Raw genomic sequence first — 22458 nt, 5'->3', positions numbered from 1 at the left:
GTTCTTTACCACTGAGTCACCAGGGGTAGCCCATTATAAACTGTAGGGATGAAAAGATCTTAAATTTTCCATTCTCTTGCCACAATTTATCAGACTTTTCAAGGTATGAATAAGTAGTTTTAACTGTGAAAACTATTTTCAATTAACAACATCAGTCTCCAGATTAATGTGTTGGGTTTTCTTAAGTTTGATAAAATATTAAAATTTTTTGACTTCATGACTTTCATCAATTTGATATATAAAGCTTTGTTAACGAAGAAATAACCAACAGCAGAGCACATTAATCTTTGTGAAAAAACAAAACCAGTATATGGATACCTTATTCCATTTATGTTAGCTTTCAAAATTTACCTCATGAGCCAACATTCTGTATAATTCTTCTTTCGTAATAGCTAGTCGTTCCCTGTCAATGCTATCAACCACAAGAATGATGAACTAGAAGACAAGTAAAAAGAAAGAAAATTGAATGGGATGTTCATGTTTTCTGCAAAACTACTCCAAGTGCTAGAAGTACTTTCTACTATGGCAACACCATCAAAACTGGTCTACTGCTTTTTCATCATGAAGAATTTGTATTATACTGAATCACATCAAGCAGTAAAATCCAAACGTTAATAAGAAAAATAACTTCAACAAATAAAAACCATGCTGGAGTTTATTTTTTAAAAGTGATATTTGAATATATAATATGCCCTTAATATCTACTAAAATGTATTTTAAAAATTAGGTAGTAAAAGGTATTTTTAAAAAAGAAAGTCACAGTCTTAAAAAAGAGTCACAGTAATTTAAATAGCTCACTAAAAATTAAAAAAAATTTTTACATAAAATATCAACAATAGAAGGGCAAGAAAAATGTGTTAAATGGAAATATATATACACACTTGCATGTTACTAATATTCTAAGAGAACAGGAGAAAGCTATTGGTAATGGTGTAAATAAAGAAAGGTGTGTTACATATTCAAAATAAAGCATCTTTGATAAGAAAAATAAGGTAACAATGAGAAAGGGCCCCTAAATTGGACATCTTATACAGAAGAAAAAGAAATGAGACTAAGCATTTTGAGGGTTATAGAAGAGGAGTCAAATACACAGGAAGGGTCGAGTCATACTGTCCTAATGACTTTACAATTAGGGAAAAGAAACAACTAGAGCAACCCAAGCACAAACAAGAGCTGATAAAGAGATAAAAGGAAATCTAAACACAGGGGATAAATACAAGAAACACGGCAAAATCAGAATAGACAGCATACCGGGAAGTAAGTGCAAGTTAAAGAAGGAAGGTGTCCGAAATTAGTCAATGACTGTGTAACTTGCTGTACTGAAATGGAGACATTTCAGCTTTTGAATGATGCCTCCATGTAACAAATTTAAGAAGCAAGATAAGAAGGGTGAACAAAGTGAACAAAAATCACTATGTAGATAAAATCTCTACCAAAGAATCCAAGACTGCAAATGCTATGTGCTATGCTACTGTGCTACATGTAAGGTCAAAAAAGTTCTTTGTAGTAACTTTGATATTCTTGTAGAAATAGTTTCTAAGGACAATTCATGTAAGTGGACTCACTAATAATGTATGTCTTTCTGGACCAATGTGAAGTCTTTTTGTGTCAACAAATTAAAAAACTACCATTTAGTAATGTTATCAAAACATATGAATCAGCTAGAACCAACTTTGATCTATTCATCAAAGGTAACTGCTCCTTTCAGACTTGGAGTTACCTGCGAGCTTTGAAGAAATTACAGCTATGTTAAAATGTTGTTCTTCCCTTATCCTAATACATTTTAGTTTCAGAATGTTATTTTACTATGTTATGTAGAAACATATACTAAACTAACCTATAACCATAAATATTAGCTTATCAACCTATCCTCCCCTTGAAAATAAAAATAACTAAGCACTACTACAACTGCTAAATATCTATGATATGCCATTATGGTTTGACCAGTCACACACTGCACTAGAATATATACACATATACACATAGGCCATTATATTATAAATCTAGAGGAATATTATGTTTTTTTTTAATTTTAAAAGACAAGTTATTCACCAAAAATTCCTTGCATCAATACTCCCACCTCCTCTGCAACTCCTTCTCAAAAAAAAAAAAAAAAAGTCAATTTTTAAGAGGTTTCATTACAGAAAAAGTAACTGGTTTGGTGTACTTCTTTGTAAAGAAAAACTATAGATGCAATTGTGCATTAGTATTCCTGAAGATAAACCTCTCTCAATAGCACTGTACTTTTTTTTTTAAAGAATTTGCCTCTAAAAAGATTAAATAAACACAAATATAAAAGGTATTCCAGATTTGCTTCCTGGATTGACTCAAATAACGAAATAAGTGATAGTGAATGCTGGGAGGATGGCTTGCAAATCATTTGCTTTTTATTTAAAATATAATCTCACCAAAAATGTGAATGTTCAATTCATGTGATTTAAAAATCCTGTATTAAATTATGCTTAAAATATTGTATTCTCTCCTAACCACAGCCTCTTGTAAGGTTGGGAAAGGTTATATAGCCTATCCTAGTGTCCACTTTTCTCCAGCAATGGAGATATTACACTATTAGCCTGAGGATGCATTGAGAGAGCCAGACAACAGTAAGCACTCCACTAGTAATAGCTCCCATTATTCTTCCAACTTGCCTTTCCTCTTTAATTTGAAAACCTCAAATTCCTTACAGAAAAAGAATCTTATTAAGAGGGAACTGTCACTATGCCTTCTGTACAGCCTATCTCTTTTCTGGGTTTACCCCTTGGTCCTTCTCATTCAAATTCAGAAGTAACCTCAGTATACCTCTGTATTTGAGTAATACGTGTTCCAGGATGATCGAAGTGACTCTTGACCACCAATATCCCACATAAGAAAATGAGTGTTCTTCACAACTATTTCTTCAACATTGCTTCCTATGGTTGGAGATGTATGAACCACTTCATTCATTAAGCTGTTAAAAGACAGACACCATAAAAACTCTTGTAAATCTTGAGAACCCAAAGAAACTGTTATCTCTGTATTTTTATATGAATCAATCTTTTTTACTTGCACCAATGATGGTAATCACCAGCAACAAAAATAGAACCTTGCAGAACATTTATGCAAACAAATATCTAGACAAACAAAACTAAAGGAATGCTTTTTGGTTCTTTTAATAGAATAAACTACAGGCTTGATCTGGACAGAACTGCGTGGTGGTGTGAGAGTGTATTTTTGCGGCCAGAATTCCAATAGTCCCATGTCCTCTTATCAATTAGAGCAGAACCAATCCCCTATCCTGAAAGAGCAAATTTCTAGGTGACTGTGCCATCTATATTTGTAAAGTAGTAACCAACGAATAGTAAGTAGGCTATCATTTTTTAAAGATTGTCTGCGTGAGAAAACTGATACTCGGTTCAGCCATAAAGATTACTGGATGTCTATTAACTAAAACTACAGTCCATGTGCCATCCTGTTCTGGGCTCGAGTATGGTGGTTGTTTAGTCACTAATTCATGTCCAACTCTTGTGACCCCATGGACTATAGTCTGCCAGGCTCCTCTGTCCATGGGCTTCTCGAGGAAAGATTACTGGAGTGGGTTGCCATTTCCTTCTCCAGGGGATCTTCCCCACCCAGGGATCGAACCCGGGTCTCCTGCATTGTGGACAGATTCTTTACCAACTGAGCTACAAGGGCTTGAGATCATTTTAAAGACTGTCTACATGAGAAAGCTGACACTTGGCTCAGCCATAAAGATTACTAGATGTCTATTAACCAAAACTATAGTCGATGGGCAAATGAAAATACACTGATGCTCATATCACGTGTATTATCATAATCATCAGTTAAGCTATATTAATCAATTAATTCAACAAACTCTATCTGCCTATAATATGTCAGTACTATGTTGGAAGAAGCTTGTAATTCTCCCTTGGGTTTAATGTACATATTTTTTAAGCTATTTGCAAAACTACTTCAACAATGATGACAGGTTTCTGAAATGTTTACTTCTAATGTCCAAAGGCTAAGGCATACTAAATTACATAATGACCAATGGATGAATGTTTTAAAGAAAAACAAGTAGTTATTCAGCTCTGAAACAACTTGCCATAAGTTGGTAGCTTTTCAGCAAAGCAGCCGGAAAAAAACATTAAGCAGCCGGAAAAAAACATTAAGCATCGCTTAAGTGAAGTATTTCTGGAGACCTGTCAGCTGATGTACTTAAGATGAGGTGGGAAGAGACAAGAAGCACACAATGGGACACTGTATTTTATAATTATTTGTTAAAATGCCTGGGACACGGATCCATTTCCACTCTTTAACAAGGATCACTGCATTGGCACTGAGAGGATAATGGGAGGCAGTCTGACAAGTGAATTGATGGGCTGTTAAAATATCCTGAAAGTAGTAATGTATTTCTCTGGAAGTCTCAAGCTTCTTGTTGCAAGCCTCTAAAGCACTATTTTCAGGTGCGATCTTCATTTCTTTTGATCTGACGAGTCTGGGTATGTTAAACAATTTCTGAGCTATTAGTCAGGAGAGCAGTAATAGCTTCAAGATATCATTCTATTCACATGGGCTTCAGAGAGGGAAGAGCTCAGCAAAATGTACTTTATCCCATCCTTCCCTCACAGGAATGTGTGCTTCAGTTATTTTTAGTTTAATATTAATTCTTTCTTTCAAGGCTGGAAAAAAACGAGTGTTTTTGAAGGTTGTAGCAAACATACAGCAAATTTACCTTATAAACTGCTTAACAAATTTTGTGTTTGGTTAAATACAAAACCATATGTTTTAAGTTTTCCCCTTATAATGGCATCTCATTCTTATTAATTATACAAAATTAGCTCCAATATTGAAAATAAAAACTGTTTAATCAAATACCCATACTTACAATTGATAAAGAATGGTGGTTTTCCCTGCGTTATCCAGTCCCACTATAATTACTTTGTGTTCTACAAAAAAAAAGCAAACCAGAAACATTTAACACTGCTGCGCACTTCAATGACATGCTTTCAACAATGATTATTAGTTAGCTTTCTAATGAGAATCATTCATTGGATATTTATTCCTGGATTAAGATACAGACAGAAAAAATACTTTATGATGTCAAGGCTACTTGCCTTAAGTGAGGCAATCTGTTATGATGTTCTCTATCTCTTATAAAAGAATCTGGGAGATAGGTAAGATGCAGGCACAAAAGAACTTTGTCACTTACACTGAGTTTGGGGGGAAAACCCAAATACTAATCTTGATGAGATAGTATGACTTAGAATGTAAGTTTAAAAAAAAAAGCATTGTACACACCTGCCTGCCCTCTCTACCAAATTAGTTTTTTATCAAGTTGTTTTTACAGCTGGATGTTCTCCCAACTACACATACCAAGATTTTTTTTTCTTTCCACTTAAAAATCCAAAAAGAACTGAAAAGTATTCCCTGTCAATAATAAGATGCATAATTTCTTTTTTTTAGGACACATAATTTCAACCAGACTTTTTTCCTCCCGTTAATTTACAGACAAATAAGTAATTACTGAGTTTTTCATGCTTTTTCAACTGTTTCCACTCTTCGTACAAAAAAAACTCTTCAGTTCCCTCCTTCTGGTGCCATGCGTCAGAAGTGTCATTTCTTTCATAACACATTTTTAAGGCTCAGCTTATTATTCGGTTAAGTAGTAGATATTTGGGAATTGCCTTAGAATTCAGAAAATACTTTACATATCGACTTTTAACCTATACAGAATGTATGATTCCTCTTTCCCAGGGCAGATGTTTAAAAAGTTACCAGTGAATTCAACAGGGTGTGTAAGGAAGCTGCCTGTAAGAAAAGCCACATAATCACCTGATTTGTAGTGAATCTGTTACATTTCATATCGGATCCCTGATGCTCTTGGTAACCTCTGATGAATGTCAAAATTCTGATTATACATCTAATCAAATAGTATCAATACTGCACCCGTCAAAAAGAGGAGCCATAATTCACATACAAGTTCTCATGTGACAAAACATCTCTATCTTCCCATGATCCGCATGCTACACAGGCACTGTCTGTAGTACTGCAAGACAAATGACATGGTCCTCTGTAAAGGCTATTTTCACTATGGCAGGAGTTACTTTTTTAAAAAAGAAATACAACTTGTTTGCTTATCTTAACTCACTATCATTCTTTTTCTTTTTTTGACTTTTGATTTGTATCCCGTAATTTCTAATGGAGTCAGTCTTGAAGTATTGCCCCGTTTCTGTCCCTGAGAACAGTACAAGAATGACAGCATTCTTATTAGTGGAGGAACAGATACCCTAAATTTTGGTGACAGCTGGAAACTCCACCCGCCCAGGATCTGGAGACCACGTGGCCCTAGCGGACATGAGAAGAAGCCACTAATATAAAGCCACTCAGGTTGCACTCAACCTAAGTACTCCTGCCAGGAGAAGGGTATGGAAAGATAATACCATCGTTACTGAGCAATTCAAGTGAACACACAGGGCCATTTGCAAACATGCCTGCTCTTGGCTTTAAAGTTGTATTATAATCACTATTATGGTACTGAAGACTTGTAATGGTAAACTCATAAATAACCCATCATTTTGAAAGACTGGCCCCGAGTTTAAACTGTTAGGAAAGAAAACACCGAAGGTAGATGGAGTATGATGTTTCAAATGCTTAATTAACTTAAGGTTAATCAAGATTAATCTTTTCAGACTCCTTTCCCCCTCAGTGATATGGAATTCTAGCAATTAAGACAAAACATAAAATTTCAACTCTGTCTTATGATGAAGGGTTGTGTATCTATCATTCAGGTAAACTGAGACCTATCTTCTGAGGTTAAAATTAAGTCTATGTAATAAAGCACCATTAGTAAAAGAACAGCTAAGTGCTTTTTAAAAGCACAAAATAACCAAAAGTTTATTTTAAATCTTTTCTTTGAAAGTTCTCTATAACATTATCTATATAATAAGAGTAAAATCAAGTTCAAAGAGCATTTACTAAAAAGCCAAGTATAAAATAAAAGCTGTTTGTATTCTATGCACAATCGTAATTCTTCCTCCTTCTTCCAAATGCCTCTGCTGTGTTTAGCTGCTACCTGAGTATGTCAATGACCAAAGATTTAATTCAGTTCTCAAAGGAATACTGAGAAAAATATGGAAAGTGACACATATTCTTCTTATCATAGCAGAAAAATTTAACACACTGCTTTAAATGTCCACCAGTGGATGTCTCAATGAATCAAGTATAAAGTTTCTTGAAGCTACTGAATCACAGTGCTCTATCAAATTTTCACATCAATACATATCAAAAGCATAACTACCATAGTGTATGGTATTACCTGATGTTAAAAAGGGGCCCTCACGCTTGCAAAATATGACACAGGGAGTTTGTTCTGTACTGCTGTCTTTTTCGTTAGGCATAATCAACAAGCCATATACAGTTCTTATTTTATGTACTGAAACCCAAAAGATCAACTAAGAGACTAAGCTATGTAACTGTCAGTCATTTCCTGCAGAGTAGCTTCGATTAAAACCAATTTCCTTTGCCTTTCATAATTAACTAAAACAGATGTACTTTTATTATTTATTTACCTAGTAGGCTAAAAAAATAAATTTCAAAATATACCAGTTATGGTTCAAGTGAGTCTCAACTTAAGGTGAGAAAGGATTTATGCCAAAGGTCGAACTGTGAACCGCTGCTTCTGAGATGAACTTGAAATATTTTAATGCCATTTTTACTTACAGAGCAGGGAGTAGATTTCCATTTCACTAAAATTGAAATTTCTGAAGTTATGAGGAGAAAATTATACAATTGTATATTTTTATAACTGCAACTTCTCTTCAACATGTATATGTAAGCCACATATTCTTATCTTCCAGCTCTTCAAACTACTCTCCATGAATACAAAAGTTAATTTTCAGATAAGCTTAAAGAGGGCAAACCATAACATAGATAACACTAAATTCTTTATTTCAAATAGACTTTACAAATGTAATTAAATTAAGATTTACTGTTTTTTCCCCAATGTTTCTGGATAGCATTATTTATTTAAAAAACATGTTGTCATAGAGTAATAGGCTGCCCATGCTTAGGGAAAGGAATGTGTGTTTTGGGCATGGTTGTGTGTGGAAAACCAAGCAATTCTGGGGTTAAGCCATAACAGTCAGAATGACAAGGAATCCAAACGTTTTAGAACTGTGTCACACACCATGAGATGGTCTCTGTGGGGATCTTACTTCACTAGAAATCTCTTCCAGGAGACCAAGCTGCACCTCTACCCTCAACAAAGGTCTGAGAATAATGTTTCCACTGCTACTAGTTGATGCATCTCCAGAGCCTAGCACAAAGCAGGTTTATCTATATAAAATGAAGGGAAATGCTCAATCATAGAGCTTTTGTTTAATTTTGACCAAGTGTTTGCATGAAGTTTTTCGACAGGCTTGGCTTTGGTGTTTATTCTCTTGGATTTCCTTAAAAGCTGGCTCCCCCACCCCACCCCAAGCCCCAGTAAGGAAGACATAAAGACTGTACAGGATGAGGCTTCAAAGAAAATTAGTACACTCACTGGCTTGTAGACAAATACAGGTAAAATGGCTAACAGCAAAAATATGAAGAAAAAGGAACCTCAAAAAAATAAGTAGGAAAAAGAAACAACAGAAAAAGTTTCTCCCTTTATCCAACTAAAAAAATTTTTATATACTCAATTTGTAGTTTTAGTAAGGATAACAAATAGAATTTGTAGTTTTAGCATAGACTATTAAACAATGAAACGTGAACTTCCAGATGTTCAAGCTGGTTTTAGAAAAGGCAGAGGAACCAGAGATCAAATTGCCAATATCCGCTGGATCATCGAAAAAGCAAGAGAGTTCCAGAAAAACATCTATTTCTGCTTTATTGACTATGCCAAAGCCTTTGACTGTGTGGATCACAATAAACTGGGGAAAATTCTGAAAGAGATGGGAATACCAGACCATCTGACCTGTCTCTTGAGAAACCTGTATGCAGGTCAGGAAGCAACAGTTAGAACTGGACATGGAACAACAGACTGGTTCCAAATAGGAAAAGGAGTACGTCAAGGCTGTATATTGTCACCCTGCTTATTTAACTTATATGCAGAGTACATCATGAGAAACGCTGGGCTGGAAGAAACACAAGCTGGAATCAAGATTGCCGGGAGAAATATCAATAACCTCAGATATGCGGATGACACCACCCTTATGGCAGAAAGTGAAGAAGAACTAAAGAGCCTCTTGATGAAGGTGAAGGAGGAGAGTGAAAAAGTTGGCTTAAAGCTCAACGTTCAGAAAACTAAGATCATGGCATCTGGTCCCATCACTCCATGGGAAATAGATGGGGAAACAGTGGAAACAGTGTCAGACTTTACTTTTTTGGGCTCCAGAATCACTGCTGATGGTGACTGCAGCCATGAAATTAAAAGACGCTTACTCCTTGGAAGGAAGGTTATGGCCAACCTAGATAGCATGTTTAAAAGCAGAGACATTACTTTGCCAACAAAAGTCCGTCTAGTCAAGGCTATGGTTTTTCCAGTGGTCATGTATGGATGTGAGAGTTGGACAGTGAAGAAAGCTGAGCGCCGAAGAATTGATGCTTTTGAACTGTGGTGTTGGAGAAGACTCTTGAGAGTCCCTTGGACTGCAAGGAGATCCAGTCAATCCATCCTAAAAGAGATCAATCCTGGGTGTTCATTGGAATGTTTGATGTTGAAGCTGAAGCTCCAATACTTTGGCCACCTCATGCGAAGGGTTGACTCATTGGAAAAGACCCTAATGCTGGGTAGGATTGGGGGCGGGAGGAGAAGGGGACGACAGAGGATGAGATGGTTGGATGGCATCACTGACTCGATGAATATGGGTTTGTGTGGACTCCGGGAGTTGGTGATGGACAGAGAGGCCTGGCGTGCTGCAATTCATGGGGTCGCAGAGAGTCGGACACGACTGAGCGACTGAACTGAACTGAACTGATTAAACAATGAAAATGGACTAATGCAAAAGAAAGTATTGGAGAGGCACTAAATATCGACAGTTAATCAACAGTGAAATAATGTTAATATTTTATCATGCTAAAATTGGATATTATTAAAATATAACTGATAAAATGACCAACTTTTAATCTAAGACAAAAGATAGCCACCTAAATATCATGAAATAGGGATTGCTATCTTCTAGATACATAATATCTGCACTAAAATTGTCATATAATGAGAACAAGCCCTCTATGAACACAGAGAATGTGAACAACTATGTAACTAAACAAATAAAGATGCCCTATGCCAAAATTCAGTGACTTGAATATTTAAAATACTGCATGTACAGAAAATAAGTTTGCATTATTGCAATCAGTTCAGTTCAGTCGCTCAGTCGTGTCCGACTCTCTGCGACACCATGAATTGCAGCACGCCAGGCCTCTCTGTCCATCACCAACTCCCGGAGTCTACCCAAACCCATGTTCATCGAGTCGGTGATGCCATCCAACCATCTCATCCTCTGTCATCCCCTTCTCCTCCCGCCCCCAATCCTACCCAGCATTAGGGTCTTTTCCAATGAGTCAACCCTTCGCATGAGGTGGCCAAAGTATTGGAGTTTCAGCTTCAACATCAGACCTTCCAATGAACACCCAGGATTGATCTCTTTTAGGATGGATTGATTGGATCTCCTTGCAGTCCAAGGGACTCTCAAGAGTCTTCTCCAACACCACAGTTCAAAAGCATCAATTCTGCGGCGCTCAGCTTTCTTCACCGTCCAACTCTCACATCCATACATGACCACTGGAAAAACCATAGCCTTGACTAGACGGACTTTTGTTGGCAAAGTAATGTCTCTGCTTTTAAGTAGGGAGTAATATGTCAGAGGATATGATGTCACAACCTGAGACCTGATGGCTTGGACAGCAATGAGGCACAGTCTGCCTCTTGAAGAGGGCAAAAAGGAGAGCCATTAAAAAACCCTATCCTGTAATATACTATTATAGAATCATAAAATATCATAGCTTTATCTGCTCCTTCTCTCCCACCTCTTCATCAACGAATGTGTTACCTATATGGCAGATCTGAGGAACCCAGGTCTCCAAAAATGCACAAAAATACTGACCTGGACCACCTTGCATATTTTATAGATTAAGAAATTACAGGCCTATGAAGTTAAAAGAAAACTCAAGATGCTATTTTCAGCAAAAATACAGTTTAGGAATGAAGGCAATACAGACATTTTCAGATGAGAGAAAACTAAGAGAACTGATTCACCAGCAAAACCACCTACAAAAATGGTAGTGTAGTTCCTTTAGCCTGAAAGGAAATTATTACAAGATGGAAATTCAAAACATGAAAAACAGGAATGTGGATAAATATAAGAGAACATTTTACGCCTTCTTAAAACTGACTGCAATACAATATATTAAAATCTGTGGAATAAAGCCAAAGCAGTACATAAGAGGAACATTTATAGCTTTAAGATGTTTATATATGAAAGGAAAAAGAGATAAAAACAATGACACCCTGCTGCTGCTGCTACGTTGCTTCAGTCGTGCAGCCCCAAAGATGGCAGCCCACCAGGCTCCTCCATCCCTGGGATTCTCCAGGCAAGGATACTGGAGTGGGTTGCCATTTTCTTCTCCAATGCATGCTAAACCGCTTCAGTTGTGTCCAACTCTATGCGACCCTATGGACAGCAGCCCACCAGGCTCCTCTGTCCACAGGATTCTCTAGGCAAGAATACTGGAGCAGCACCCAGCCAACCCTTAAGAAGGTGGGGGGAGGGGAGGAAAGGAAACTCAAAGTAGATGGGAGGATATGAGAAACAAGAATTAGTGAAACAGAAACAAAGAAATAAAAGAGAAAATTAAAACCTTTTCTTTGAAAAGATCTAACAAAACAAAGGTGGGGCTAATACCAGCTTTAAAATTTATGATGCAGTCACTGCAGGACAAGAGAAAGTCTAGAGGTAAGAGGTGGCTCAGAGGGTAAAGAATCTGCCTGCAATGCTGGATTCCTGGGTCAGGAAGAGTCAGGACACTGAGTGACTAACAATGAGAAATATCTTTGTTTCAATAAAGACTCCCAAGTAATCAACTGGGGAAAAAAGTCTTCAGTAAATTCTACTGGGACAAATATCCCATTAAAAAAAAACAAATAATGAATCCCAACCCCTACTCACATCATAAGCTCAAAACTATCTGAGATGGCTCACAGACCAAAGCATCAAATCTAAAGCTTCTAGATGAAAGGAACAGGACATAGAAAGTAACAATCACTTAAATAATAATATATAGAGAAATGAGACTTCACCAAAACCAAAACTTCCACTCAGCAAAAAATCTCCATTAAAAAATGAATAGAGAAGTCATAGGCTAGGGGGTTGAGGGTGGGGGGTGGATATATTCACAAAACACATCTGACGGAAGACTTAATTTCAGGATGCGTGCTAAGTCGCTTCTGTTGTGTCCACCTGTAGCCCACCAGGCTCCTCTGTCCATGAGATTCTCCAAGGTAAGAATATTAGAGTGGGTTGCCATGTCTTCCTCCAGGAGATCTTCCCAACCCAGGGATAGAACCCATGTTTCTTACCTCTCCTGCATTGGCAGGAGGGTTCTTTACCACAAGTGCCACCTGGGAAGTACAATTCCAGGATAAATAAAAAGTTTTTTGACCCCCCCCCCCAAAAAAAGGGGCAGGGCAAAGGATTCAAACGTTTTGCAAAGAAAGACACACAAATGGCCAGTTAGCACATGAAGAAGTGTTAATACCCAAAAGTCATCAGAGAAATGCAAATTGAAACTAAAATGAGACACCATTACACACCCAACAAAATAGCTAAAATTAAAATACTGGCAACACCAAATGTTGGTAAAGATATGGAACAAGTCGAAGCCTCAAATGTTGCTGGTAAAAGTAAAAAAAATAGTAAAACCACTTTAGAACAATCTAACCACCCATCATGATGCAAATGAATAAACAGACTATGGTATTTTTATGCAATGGAATTACTTATAACAGATCTATAGGGAAAGCTTCCAGGGTAAATACACAGAAACAGAAAATAAATAGAAACAGAAACAAACCTAAGACACTTAGAAGACATTGTGAGGCAATGACATAAGAACAACAACAACAAAATAACATTTAGCAAATATTACGTTTTTATAAATTAGAAGTATAACAGCTAAAAATAGTCAATAGGATTGGAAGACAAAGAAATATCCCAGAACTCTCTCACACACACATACACAAACACACTCAAAAGACAGAAAAATGGAAAGGACATTTAGTACCATATGACCAATAAGATTTACAGATTAGTAGAGGAAGAAATCCTAAATTTAAGAAGAAAGAAAACAGATTTCCTAGAATGAAAAATACTGGGAGCTGAAAGACAGTAATAGCTTCAAAATTCTGAAACAAATGCTTTCCAACTTGGAATTCTATATCCAGCCCAAGTATAAATAAAAAATGAGGACAGGCCAAGATATTTTCAGGTATTTGGAATCACACACAAAAAATTATCACTTTGGACACCTTTGCAGGAAATTTCTGAAGGATGTACTTCATCAAGGAGTACAGCCAGGAAATAAGAAAAAAAAGAAATTTCTAATAAAGTGGAAAAGCAAAGGAAATTCCTAGAATGGTAGCAAAGACAAGTTCAGAATAGCAGTATAGCAGTCAAAGAGGAGAAACAGGTCCAACTAAGAACAGGATGGAATACTGAGGGGGCGAGTAGGAAGGATATATCATGATAGGTGTGATGTAGAAACTCTACTGTTCTTGCCTGGAAAATTTCACGGCCAAAGGAGCTTGCAGGGCTACTGTCCATGGGGGTCACAAAGAGTTAGACACAACTGAAGTGACTTAGCACACAGCATGCACAAAGAAAATTAAGGCAATGAGATGCGATTATTCAAGGGAGGAAAAAGCTGTAGAAAAATGGGAAACATAATTATAGCATATTGCATCTCAGTAGTAACAAAACTTTACAGTCACAAAAACGAAAAGACAGGGTGTGGATTAACCCAAAATACTATCCTGGAATAATGAGGGAAAAGGGTATAAAAATACTAATTTCTCTCCTACCACAATAAGATAAATAATTTGTACACCTGTAACAAATATGTTATGTGTTGATTATACCTCAATTCTTTAAAAACCTCAAATTATGTTTTAAATTTCCATATTATCCAGAATATGCATATTATCCAGAAACGTGATTTGACTAATACATAATACACATCATTTACAGACTTTAGAACTATATAACTTTTTAAAAAGTGTGTTATTTTGATATAAAATTCTTGTTTGAAAAACAAAACAAAAAAATTGAATTAAAGTTTTTTTATATTGGCGATACAATAACAAATAAGACAAAGTTCATGCCTCGAGGAATTCATTTCTACTGAAACAAAGTACTGTAAACAACCAAACTTATATGATTATAGGGAGTGATAAGGGTTACCCAGAAAAACAAGAGGGGTAAAAAGACAGTGAATGTTGGGGTAAAAGTGGTCAGGGAAGGAAAGGGCTCTCTGAGGAATGACATTTGATCAGAAATCTGAACCATTTGAAGGTATGGATAAAGCAGGTTTTAGAAAACGGGGCTGGAGAAGGCAATGGCAACCCACTCCAGTCCTCATGCCTGGAAAATCCCATGGACGGAGGAGCCTGGTGGGCTGCAGTCCATGGGGTCGCTAGGAGTCGGACACGACTGAGCGACTTCACTTTCACTTTTCACTTTCATGCCTTGGAGAAGGAAATGGCAACCCACTCCAGTACTCTTGCCTGGAGAATCCCAGGGACGGGGGAGCCTGGTGGGCGGCCGTCTCTGGGGTCGCACAGAGTCGGACACGACTGAAGCGACTTAGCAGCAGCAGCAGCAGCAAAAAACGGGGCAGACAGTGATAAATTTAAGTCTGGTGTGTTTGAAACTAGCAAAAAATCCAGAATTAAGAGCAAAATACTAATAGGAGACATCAGATGTAAGCCATCAGAAGTGAAGAACAGTAACAGTGCCGTATAAATTGGCTATCATTGCTTAAAATGATAGCATGCAATTAACCAATGAGAAGGAAATGATGAGTTAATGAAATTAAAATGTCATTGTTCTTTGGTTCTGAAAATGAACTACAATTAAAATCATATTCCACTCATTCCTAACTCTGGGTAAAATAAGAAATAACTGATGACCAACTGTATAGTGGTGACAACACATAGAGAAACAGACCCTCTAAGAGAGTTAAGAAAGTTTTTAAAAAAAGAAGAGTGCTCCATTTCTGAGGTGGATCTAAAAACAGATATCCACATATGTATTTTATACAGGCATATCCTCACTTTATTGCATGTCACAGGTATTTCATTTTTTACAAATTGAAGGTTTGTGGCAATCCTGCATTATCAGATGACGGCTAGCAATTTTCAGCAATAATTAAATTAGGATATGGACATTGTTTTTTAGACATAATGCTATTGTACATTTAATAGACTACAGTATGGCCTAAACATACTTTTATGTGCACTGGTAAAGCAAAAAAATTGTGTAACTGGCTTTTTTGTGATATTCGCCTTATTTTGGTAGTCTGGAACCGAACTCAGACTATCTCTGAGGTATGCTTGTGCAAAATACATAAACAACCACAAAGATATATTGAATAGTTTGCAAAGATAATCAGATTTAAAATTACTTCCTTCATTGATAAGTGCATTGAAATAATCAGTCTCCTAGCTTAAAATAAGGAAACACAAAAATCACAGAGATTAAGCATGCACTTTGTCAGAGCTTTATTTAGCCAACACGTGGTGTTAGTATACTTATTCCCAGAAATATATCACATTTATGAGAAGATGCCTGGTGCTCTAAAATACTATAGGAAACAAACTTTGGAAGAAAGATAAGGGAAAGGACTATTTAAGGCAAGATAAACAGTCCTCAATTCCAGTCATCTTGGCACTGATGCCCAGGGCCACTCCTCCCCCTTCTGATTCAACTGGTCTGAGGTGGGGCCTTGGGCATATTATTCTAATATGCAACCAAGACTGAGTGATTGGAGTATCACTGGATGTGTCATAGTGGTGAAAATGGAAAATGCTGAGATTGTCAGATGATACAAATAGAAAGTAAAAATACAGAACTAAAGTATCAATCTGATCATATTATTCCTCTGCTCTAAAAATAACATACAAGGACCAAACTCTTGAAGGGCTCTGTGGCTAGCAGGTCTACACACAAGGCCTTCTGTGATCTGGTTCTCTTGGTTACTTCTCCAACTTCATCTCCTCTAACTCCCCCCACAGGCAAACTAAGATACAGCCAAACAAAACTATGTACCCAACTATTTCATTCCTCTCTCATTTGCATATCAGTCCTTCCACTCAGACTGCTTAGCATGCCTCGTAAACACCTATTTATCACTAAAGTCCAAGTATATCTTTTCCTGTAATGTCTTCTAGGACGACCTGAGAAAAAATTTATTGCTTCCTTCTCGGTGACCATCACCACGCTTTTATTACATTATCTGTGAAATAATTTACCATGCTGCATCTTTTTTGAGTACTTTGAGAGCAAGTAACTACGATTAACTTTAACTTTTCTGTTTATTTTTAACCTTTGTCTCTCCTATGCCTAAATCTCATGTCTGGCTTTATGGCCTATGACTAAATGTTAGTTGTGTGAATGAATAAAATGACAGAAGAACCATTACGTAGTTCTAAATTTTCTGAACAAAAAAGTTAAAGGAAAAGAAAAATTCATAAATAGTAATGGGAATTTAAAAGGACGAAACAATTATGTGACTTGTAGAAGTAGCCCATTGAATGTCTTTCATCATCTCCTGAATTTTCCCTCTTCATCCTTCATTCCCTTCTAGTCTGATTAAGATGCCTCAAAAAAATGATAAACAAGGACTTCCCTTGCGGTTCAGTGGTTAAGACTTCACCTTCCAATGCAGAGGGTGCGGGTTCAAGCCCTGGTTGGGGAGCGAAGGTCCCACACACTCCAGGACCAAACATAAAATGGAAGCAATACTGTAAAAACTTCAATAAAGACTTTAAAAACAGTCCACATCAAAAAAAAACTATAAAAAAGTGATAAGCAACAGTAATAAAACAGAAAGGAGAGAAAAGGGAATGGGACAAATTACACAGGACTCTTAAACTATGAGAAAAGATAAGCAGGTGATTATTAATCTCTATACTTTCAAACATGTCTTAAAATGTTGCTTTCCACAGTAAATTCATGTAGTGAGGATTAGAAAACATACACTGCTGAAAAAACAATGTATTAAAATTATGGATGATATCCATATGGAATTAAAACTCTGGCCACTTTGAAACCTGCAGTAATTTCGTTTATACACACATGTATATGTGTATGCATATATCCATCTTTATTAACTTGTAACCTTGAAAAAGAATACTTTAGTATTCTTACCGATCTACAGAACAAGTGACTAATGTCATTTCATTCTCCTAACTTCTTAAATCGAGAAAAAATAAATCACATTAGCAGTAACTGATTGGTACTATCATAAAACACTGGCTTTTATTATGCCCGGATGGTAAATGCAAAATAAAACTGTTTTAGAACTGGTTTTAATTATTGAGATAACAGTTAAAAGAATGCCTAAAACTTTACCTATAGCCGGCCCTTTTGTCTGGGTATATTCTCTTCAGAAGCCATCACGTCTCATTCACTCTAACAGAGAACAGGTTTTACAACTTCTTGGCCGTTTGGACTTGCAACTTTTAGACATCTCAGAACCAGTTTCTAAACTAATTACGGACACGCAATATCCTCCACGGAACCAAAAGTATTGAGTTTTTCAATATCGAAGAAAGGAATAAAGGGTTTAGGACGAAGATTTCCAGAAACCCGTGTATCTCACTTCATTCCCAAGTCCGGGAAAGCAGGCGAAATCAGACAGAACGTGACGGCGAACTGGATAAAAGAGCAAGGCGGAAAAAAAAAGCAGCACTAGTAACGTTTTTTTTTTTTTTTTTTTTTTTTAAGTTGATAGGTTTCTGGGCGACCACATCCTGGGGCAAGACTTAGGGTACTTAATTAGGAAAGAGAAAGACCCTCCAAATGCCTCCGGGTATCATTAGGTTGCTTTCCGCTTTCCTTCTGTAAAATTCTTGGTTTGGATCCCAGGACACCAAAAGCCCCCTCTTCTGACTTTTCATTTCTCGCAACCATCACTTGCACCTTCCAACCTAAAACAGTGAGTTTCTACCCGCCCCCTTGACTAAGCCACTTCTCCGCGTCTCAGAACATTTGTGTCCACCGAGGGCCCTGCCTTACCTTCCCCTAACCCCCACACAGCTGTCCCCTCCAGCAGTTAGACACTCTGCCTCGGATTCGAGCCGTTGCGCAGCTCCATCCTTCTCACCTTGGTTACAGAAGAGGCTCCACAGTTTCGCCAAGATCAGCCCCATCATGAGCACCTGGGCGGGCCGCGGGGTCCCTCAGCAGCAGGTGCCGCTGCGCCGGGCCCCCCACCGCGGGACTGGCCGTGGAGCACCGAGGTAAAGCCGACTGGGACCGCGCAGCGAGGGCACTGGTTGGCGGAGAAGCCGCGACCCGCCGCTCAGCTACCCGTCTGAAGGCACTGCGCCGAGTCCCTGGCCGAGAGTCCTTTGTTTGAGCCCACTGAGCCCAACGCCGACCCGTAGTCCCCTCGGTCTGAACCCACCTACCCACCAGAGCCTCAACCAGCCCCAAGCCCCGCCTCCGCTCCGACTCCCCTCCCGATCTGTGGACCACCCATCGCCGGAAGAACGGCGCCAGACGTCGGCGCGCTTACGTCAGCCCACGCCTTCGATGTGGCGTTTCCTCAGTTTTACTTCCGGTGGGTGGGCTCCGAGCTACCGGAGGGGTGGAAAGCGGGGGTGTGCGTGGAAGTCGCGGAGTTTCCCAGGAAGAACGCTTCTTCCGGTGTCTTCCTGTTTAGAAGCTGTTGCTGAGTTACCTTTCTTGAGTTTCTGTTGTCTAGCAGGAGCCTTCCTTGTCCTTAAACCTGGATACAGACTGCAGTTACTCTGAGCAGCTGCCATTTGCTGCGCAAAAGAGAGGAGTGTTTCAATTGTCAAGTTCAGGCTGGCGGGCAAGCTTCGCTTCTGCAGTGATTCTTAATTCTGAATAGAATTGATTACGAGAGGATGCATGGAATGCCCGTAGCCGCAGAGTTCGGCTGTGTGATTAATTTGTGCTGTGTGTGGTCTCAGTCCTATTCGAGTCTTTGCTACCATACAGAACCCTGCCAGATTCCTCTGTCCACGGGATTTTCCCTTCCCGGCAAGAATACTGCAGTGGATTGCCATTTCCTTCTCCAGGGAATCTTCCCGACCTAGGGATCCAGCCCTCCTCTCCTACGTCTCCTGCATTGGCAGACCGATTCTTCACCACTGGCATTCTTTACCTGGGAATCCCATGTGATTGGTTTAAGTTCCCCCTATTTTCCAAAGTATTCGGTGTTTTCGAGGATCTCCAGCCCACAAAATAAAAAAGCGTATTTTGTGAAGTGTTGATTAAAAATAAGTTCCTTTATTTAAAATGAATCCTAGGAATCGTTCTTTGCAGTTTAACAAAACAATGTATAGCTACAAAGAGCAAAACAGAAACTGAAATTTCAAGGGAAAAAGTTGAACAACTAGGAATTATAAAAATGTTTATTATCTATTATCTAATGTTCTCTAATAAGAACTATTGTAAACTGACTTAAGAAAATTCTTGAAAGAATTGGCTGCACCTGGGATTGAATTCGATATATTACTCAGTTAACTAAGAAGTCCGCGTATTTTCTACATACTACAATTTTCTACATACTACATTTTTCTACATCTACATTCTACTAATACATTCATACTACATACTACAATTTTCTACATACTACAATTTTCTACATCTACATTCTACTACAAAGCCAATTTTCTACATACTAGTTTCATTTCCTTTTATTTTTTTCCTCGGTGGTTCAGTTCAGTTCAGTTCAGTCGCTCAGTCGTGTCCGACTCTGCGACCCCCATGAACTGCAGCATGCCAGGCCTCCCTGTCCATCACCAACTCCTGGAGTCCACCCGAACCCATGTCTATTGAGTCGGTAATGCCATCCAGCAATCTCATCCTCTGTCGTCCCCTTCTCCTCCTGCCCTCAATCTTTTCCACCATCAGGGTCTTTTCCAGTCAGTCAGCTCTTCACATCAGGTGGCCAAAGTATTGGAGTTTCAGCTTCAGCATCAGTCCTTCCAATGAATATTCAGGACTGATTTCCTTCAGGATCGACTGGTTGCATCTCTTTGCAGTCCAAGGGACTCTCAAGAGTCTTCTCCAACACCACAGTTCAAAAGCATCAATTCTGCGGCGCTCAGCTTTCTTTATAGTCCAACTCTCACATCCATACATGACCACTGGAAAAACCATACCCTTGACTAGACGGACCTTTGTTGACAAAGTAATGTCTCTGCTTTTCAATATGCTGTCTAGGTTGGTCATAACTTTCCTTCCAAGGAGTAAGCGTCTTTTAATTTCGTGGCTGCAATCACCATCAGCAGTGATTTTGGAGCCCAGAAAAATAAAGTCAGCCACTGTTTCCCCATCTATTTGCCATGAAGTGATGGGACCGGATGCCATGATCTTAGTTTTCTGAACGCTGAGCTTTAAGCCAACTTTTTCACTCTCCTCTTTCACTTCATCAAGAGGCTCTTTAGTTCTTCTTCACTTTCTGCCATAAGGGTGGTGTCATCTGCATATCTGAGGTTATTGATATTTCTTTCGGCAATCTTGATTCCAGCTTGTGCTTCCTCCAGCCCAGCATTTCTCATGATATACTCTGCATATAAGTTAAATAAGCAGGGTGACAATATACAGCCTTGACGTACTCCTTTCCCAATTTGTAACCAGTCTGTTGTTCCGTGTCCAGTTCTAACTGTTGCTTCCTGACCTGCATACAGGTTTCTCAAGAGGTAGGTCAGATGGTCTGGTATGCCCATCTCTATCAGAATTTTCCACATACGAACGTTTCACAGATGGGATGAAATGTAACAAATACCCTTGAAACTGAAGGAGAGAAATAAAAGACTATAGACTTATGTGGTAGATTTTAACCTCAGCAGCAGGGGCCTTTTGAAACAAACTATTTTATTACTTGTACAAGTGTAAGTGTATTTCTTATTATGTGCTTCCAGTGTTAATGGTTCAAAGACCCTTTAAGACTTATATGTAAAGCTGTGTGTTTCAACATTCTGATATTAAAGGCAAGTTTAAATCTCCCATATGAAAAGGTATGTCCTAAGTCTATGAAAATGAGTTTAATTTCATGACTGTGAATTGGCCCATTGTATATTTGATGTGTATATACAGCAACCCCATGAACTGTATGTAGCCCACCAGGCTCCTTTATATATATATATATATATATATATATATATATATATCCCTTCCCTCCTGAGCCTCCCCCCATCCAACCCCTCTAGGTCATCACAGAGCTCCAGGCTGGGCTCCTTTTGTTACTTAGCAATGTCCTACTACCTACCTATTTTACACATGATAGTGTATATATGTCAATGATATTTTCTCAGTTTGTCCCACCTTCACCTTCCTCTGTTGTGTCCACAAGTCCGTTCTCTACTAGATTAATCAGTACCATTTTTCTAGATTCCATATACATGTGTTGATATACGATACTTGTTTTTCTGACTTACTTTACTCCGTATAAGAGGCTTCAGGTTCATCCACTTCATTACAGTTAACTCAAATTCGTTCCTTTTAATGGCTAGTAATATCCTGTGGTATAAATGTACCATTACGTCTTTATCCATTCATCTGTTGATGGACATCTAGGTTGCTTTCATGTCCTGGCTGTACATCTACATATATTTAATATTCCCTAGAAGGAACTATTATAAACTAACTTTAGATCAAGCTGAACTGGCCACAGCTGGAATTGAATACAATTTATTACTCAGTTAACTAAGATATATTGCATGCATAGCTTTTACTAAGGATCCAAGAACAGCATGTTCTGTTGACTAGGAGTGAAACTTAACAAAAAAAAGTCTAAATCTTGAAAAATGATATTTCACTGTGACTTTAGAATTCTCCATCAGTCTTTCATGTTTCTGCATATCTGCACATACCTTTTTCTTTTGGACTATCTTTTCAAGGATATTTGTATAGCAAATATTTTTTAGAAATTTAACATCCCTCTTTGGGGCAGAGGGCAGGTTTGTTGACTCATCATGATAGTAAAGACAATGTCTTCCACTGAAAAAAGATGAGGTTTTCAGAAAAGATGAGGGATAGGGTGGAGAGAAGCTCATGGGTGGGGCTACAAGCTGAACAGGTTTAGTCATTCTACCCCACAGTCTTTGGGAAGGTGTGAGACAAGGACTTTCCTTGAGGTTCAGAGAGGTGAGTTCCCAGAGGGGGAGAAAAGATAGGGCTTTCCTAAACAGGATTCCTCTCAAGGAACCCAGTTCAACTCTACAAGCATCAGCTGGCCACCATT

General features: G+C 38.2%; 1 protein-coding gene across 9 annotated transcripts in view; it reads right to left on the bottom strand.

Annotated features, from left to right (window-relative positions):
• The window catches only part of ARL5B (ARF like GTPase 5B), a 34978-nt gene that overhangs the window by 8359 nt on the left and 4161 nt on the right, over nucleotides 1-22458 (bottom strand). For 2 of the 9 annotated variants that reach the window (XM_081558794.1, XM_081558793.1), the window contains exons 2-5: nucleotides 18922-19009; nucleotides 4868-4928; nucleotides 2800-2947; nucleotides 352-435 (exon numbers count right to left, since the gene is read on the bottom strand). In XM_081558794.1, coding sequence (XP_081414920.1) covers nucleotides 352-435; nucleotides 2800-2947; nucleotides 4868-4928; nucleotides 18922-19006 — 378 coding nt within the window. In that variant the 5' untranslated portion in view covers nucleotides 19007-19009. Of the gene's footprint in view, nucleotides 1-351; nucleotides 436-2799; nucleotides 2948-4867; nucleotides 4929-5814; nucleotides 6029-18342; nucleotides 18730-18756; nucleotides 19077-22458 lie in introns of those variants that run through there. The other 7 variants (XM_081558800.1, XM_081558801.1, XM_081558799.1 and 4 more) reach the window with 6 other exon arrangements.

The sequence above is a fragment of the Giraffa tippelskirchi genome, chromosome 13 (genome assembly GCF_054371585.1).
Source record: "Giraffa tippelskirchi isolate mGirTip1 chromosome 13, T2T-mGirTip1v1.2.pri, whole genome shotgun sequence".
Lineage (NCBI taxonomy): Eukaryota > Metazoa > Chordata > Mammalia > Artiodactyla > Giraffidae > Giraffa > Giraffa tippelskirchi.
This window is presented reverse-complemented; position numbering and strand designations above follow the sequence as displayed.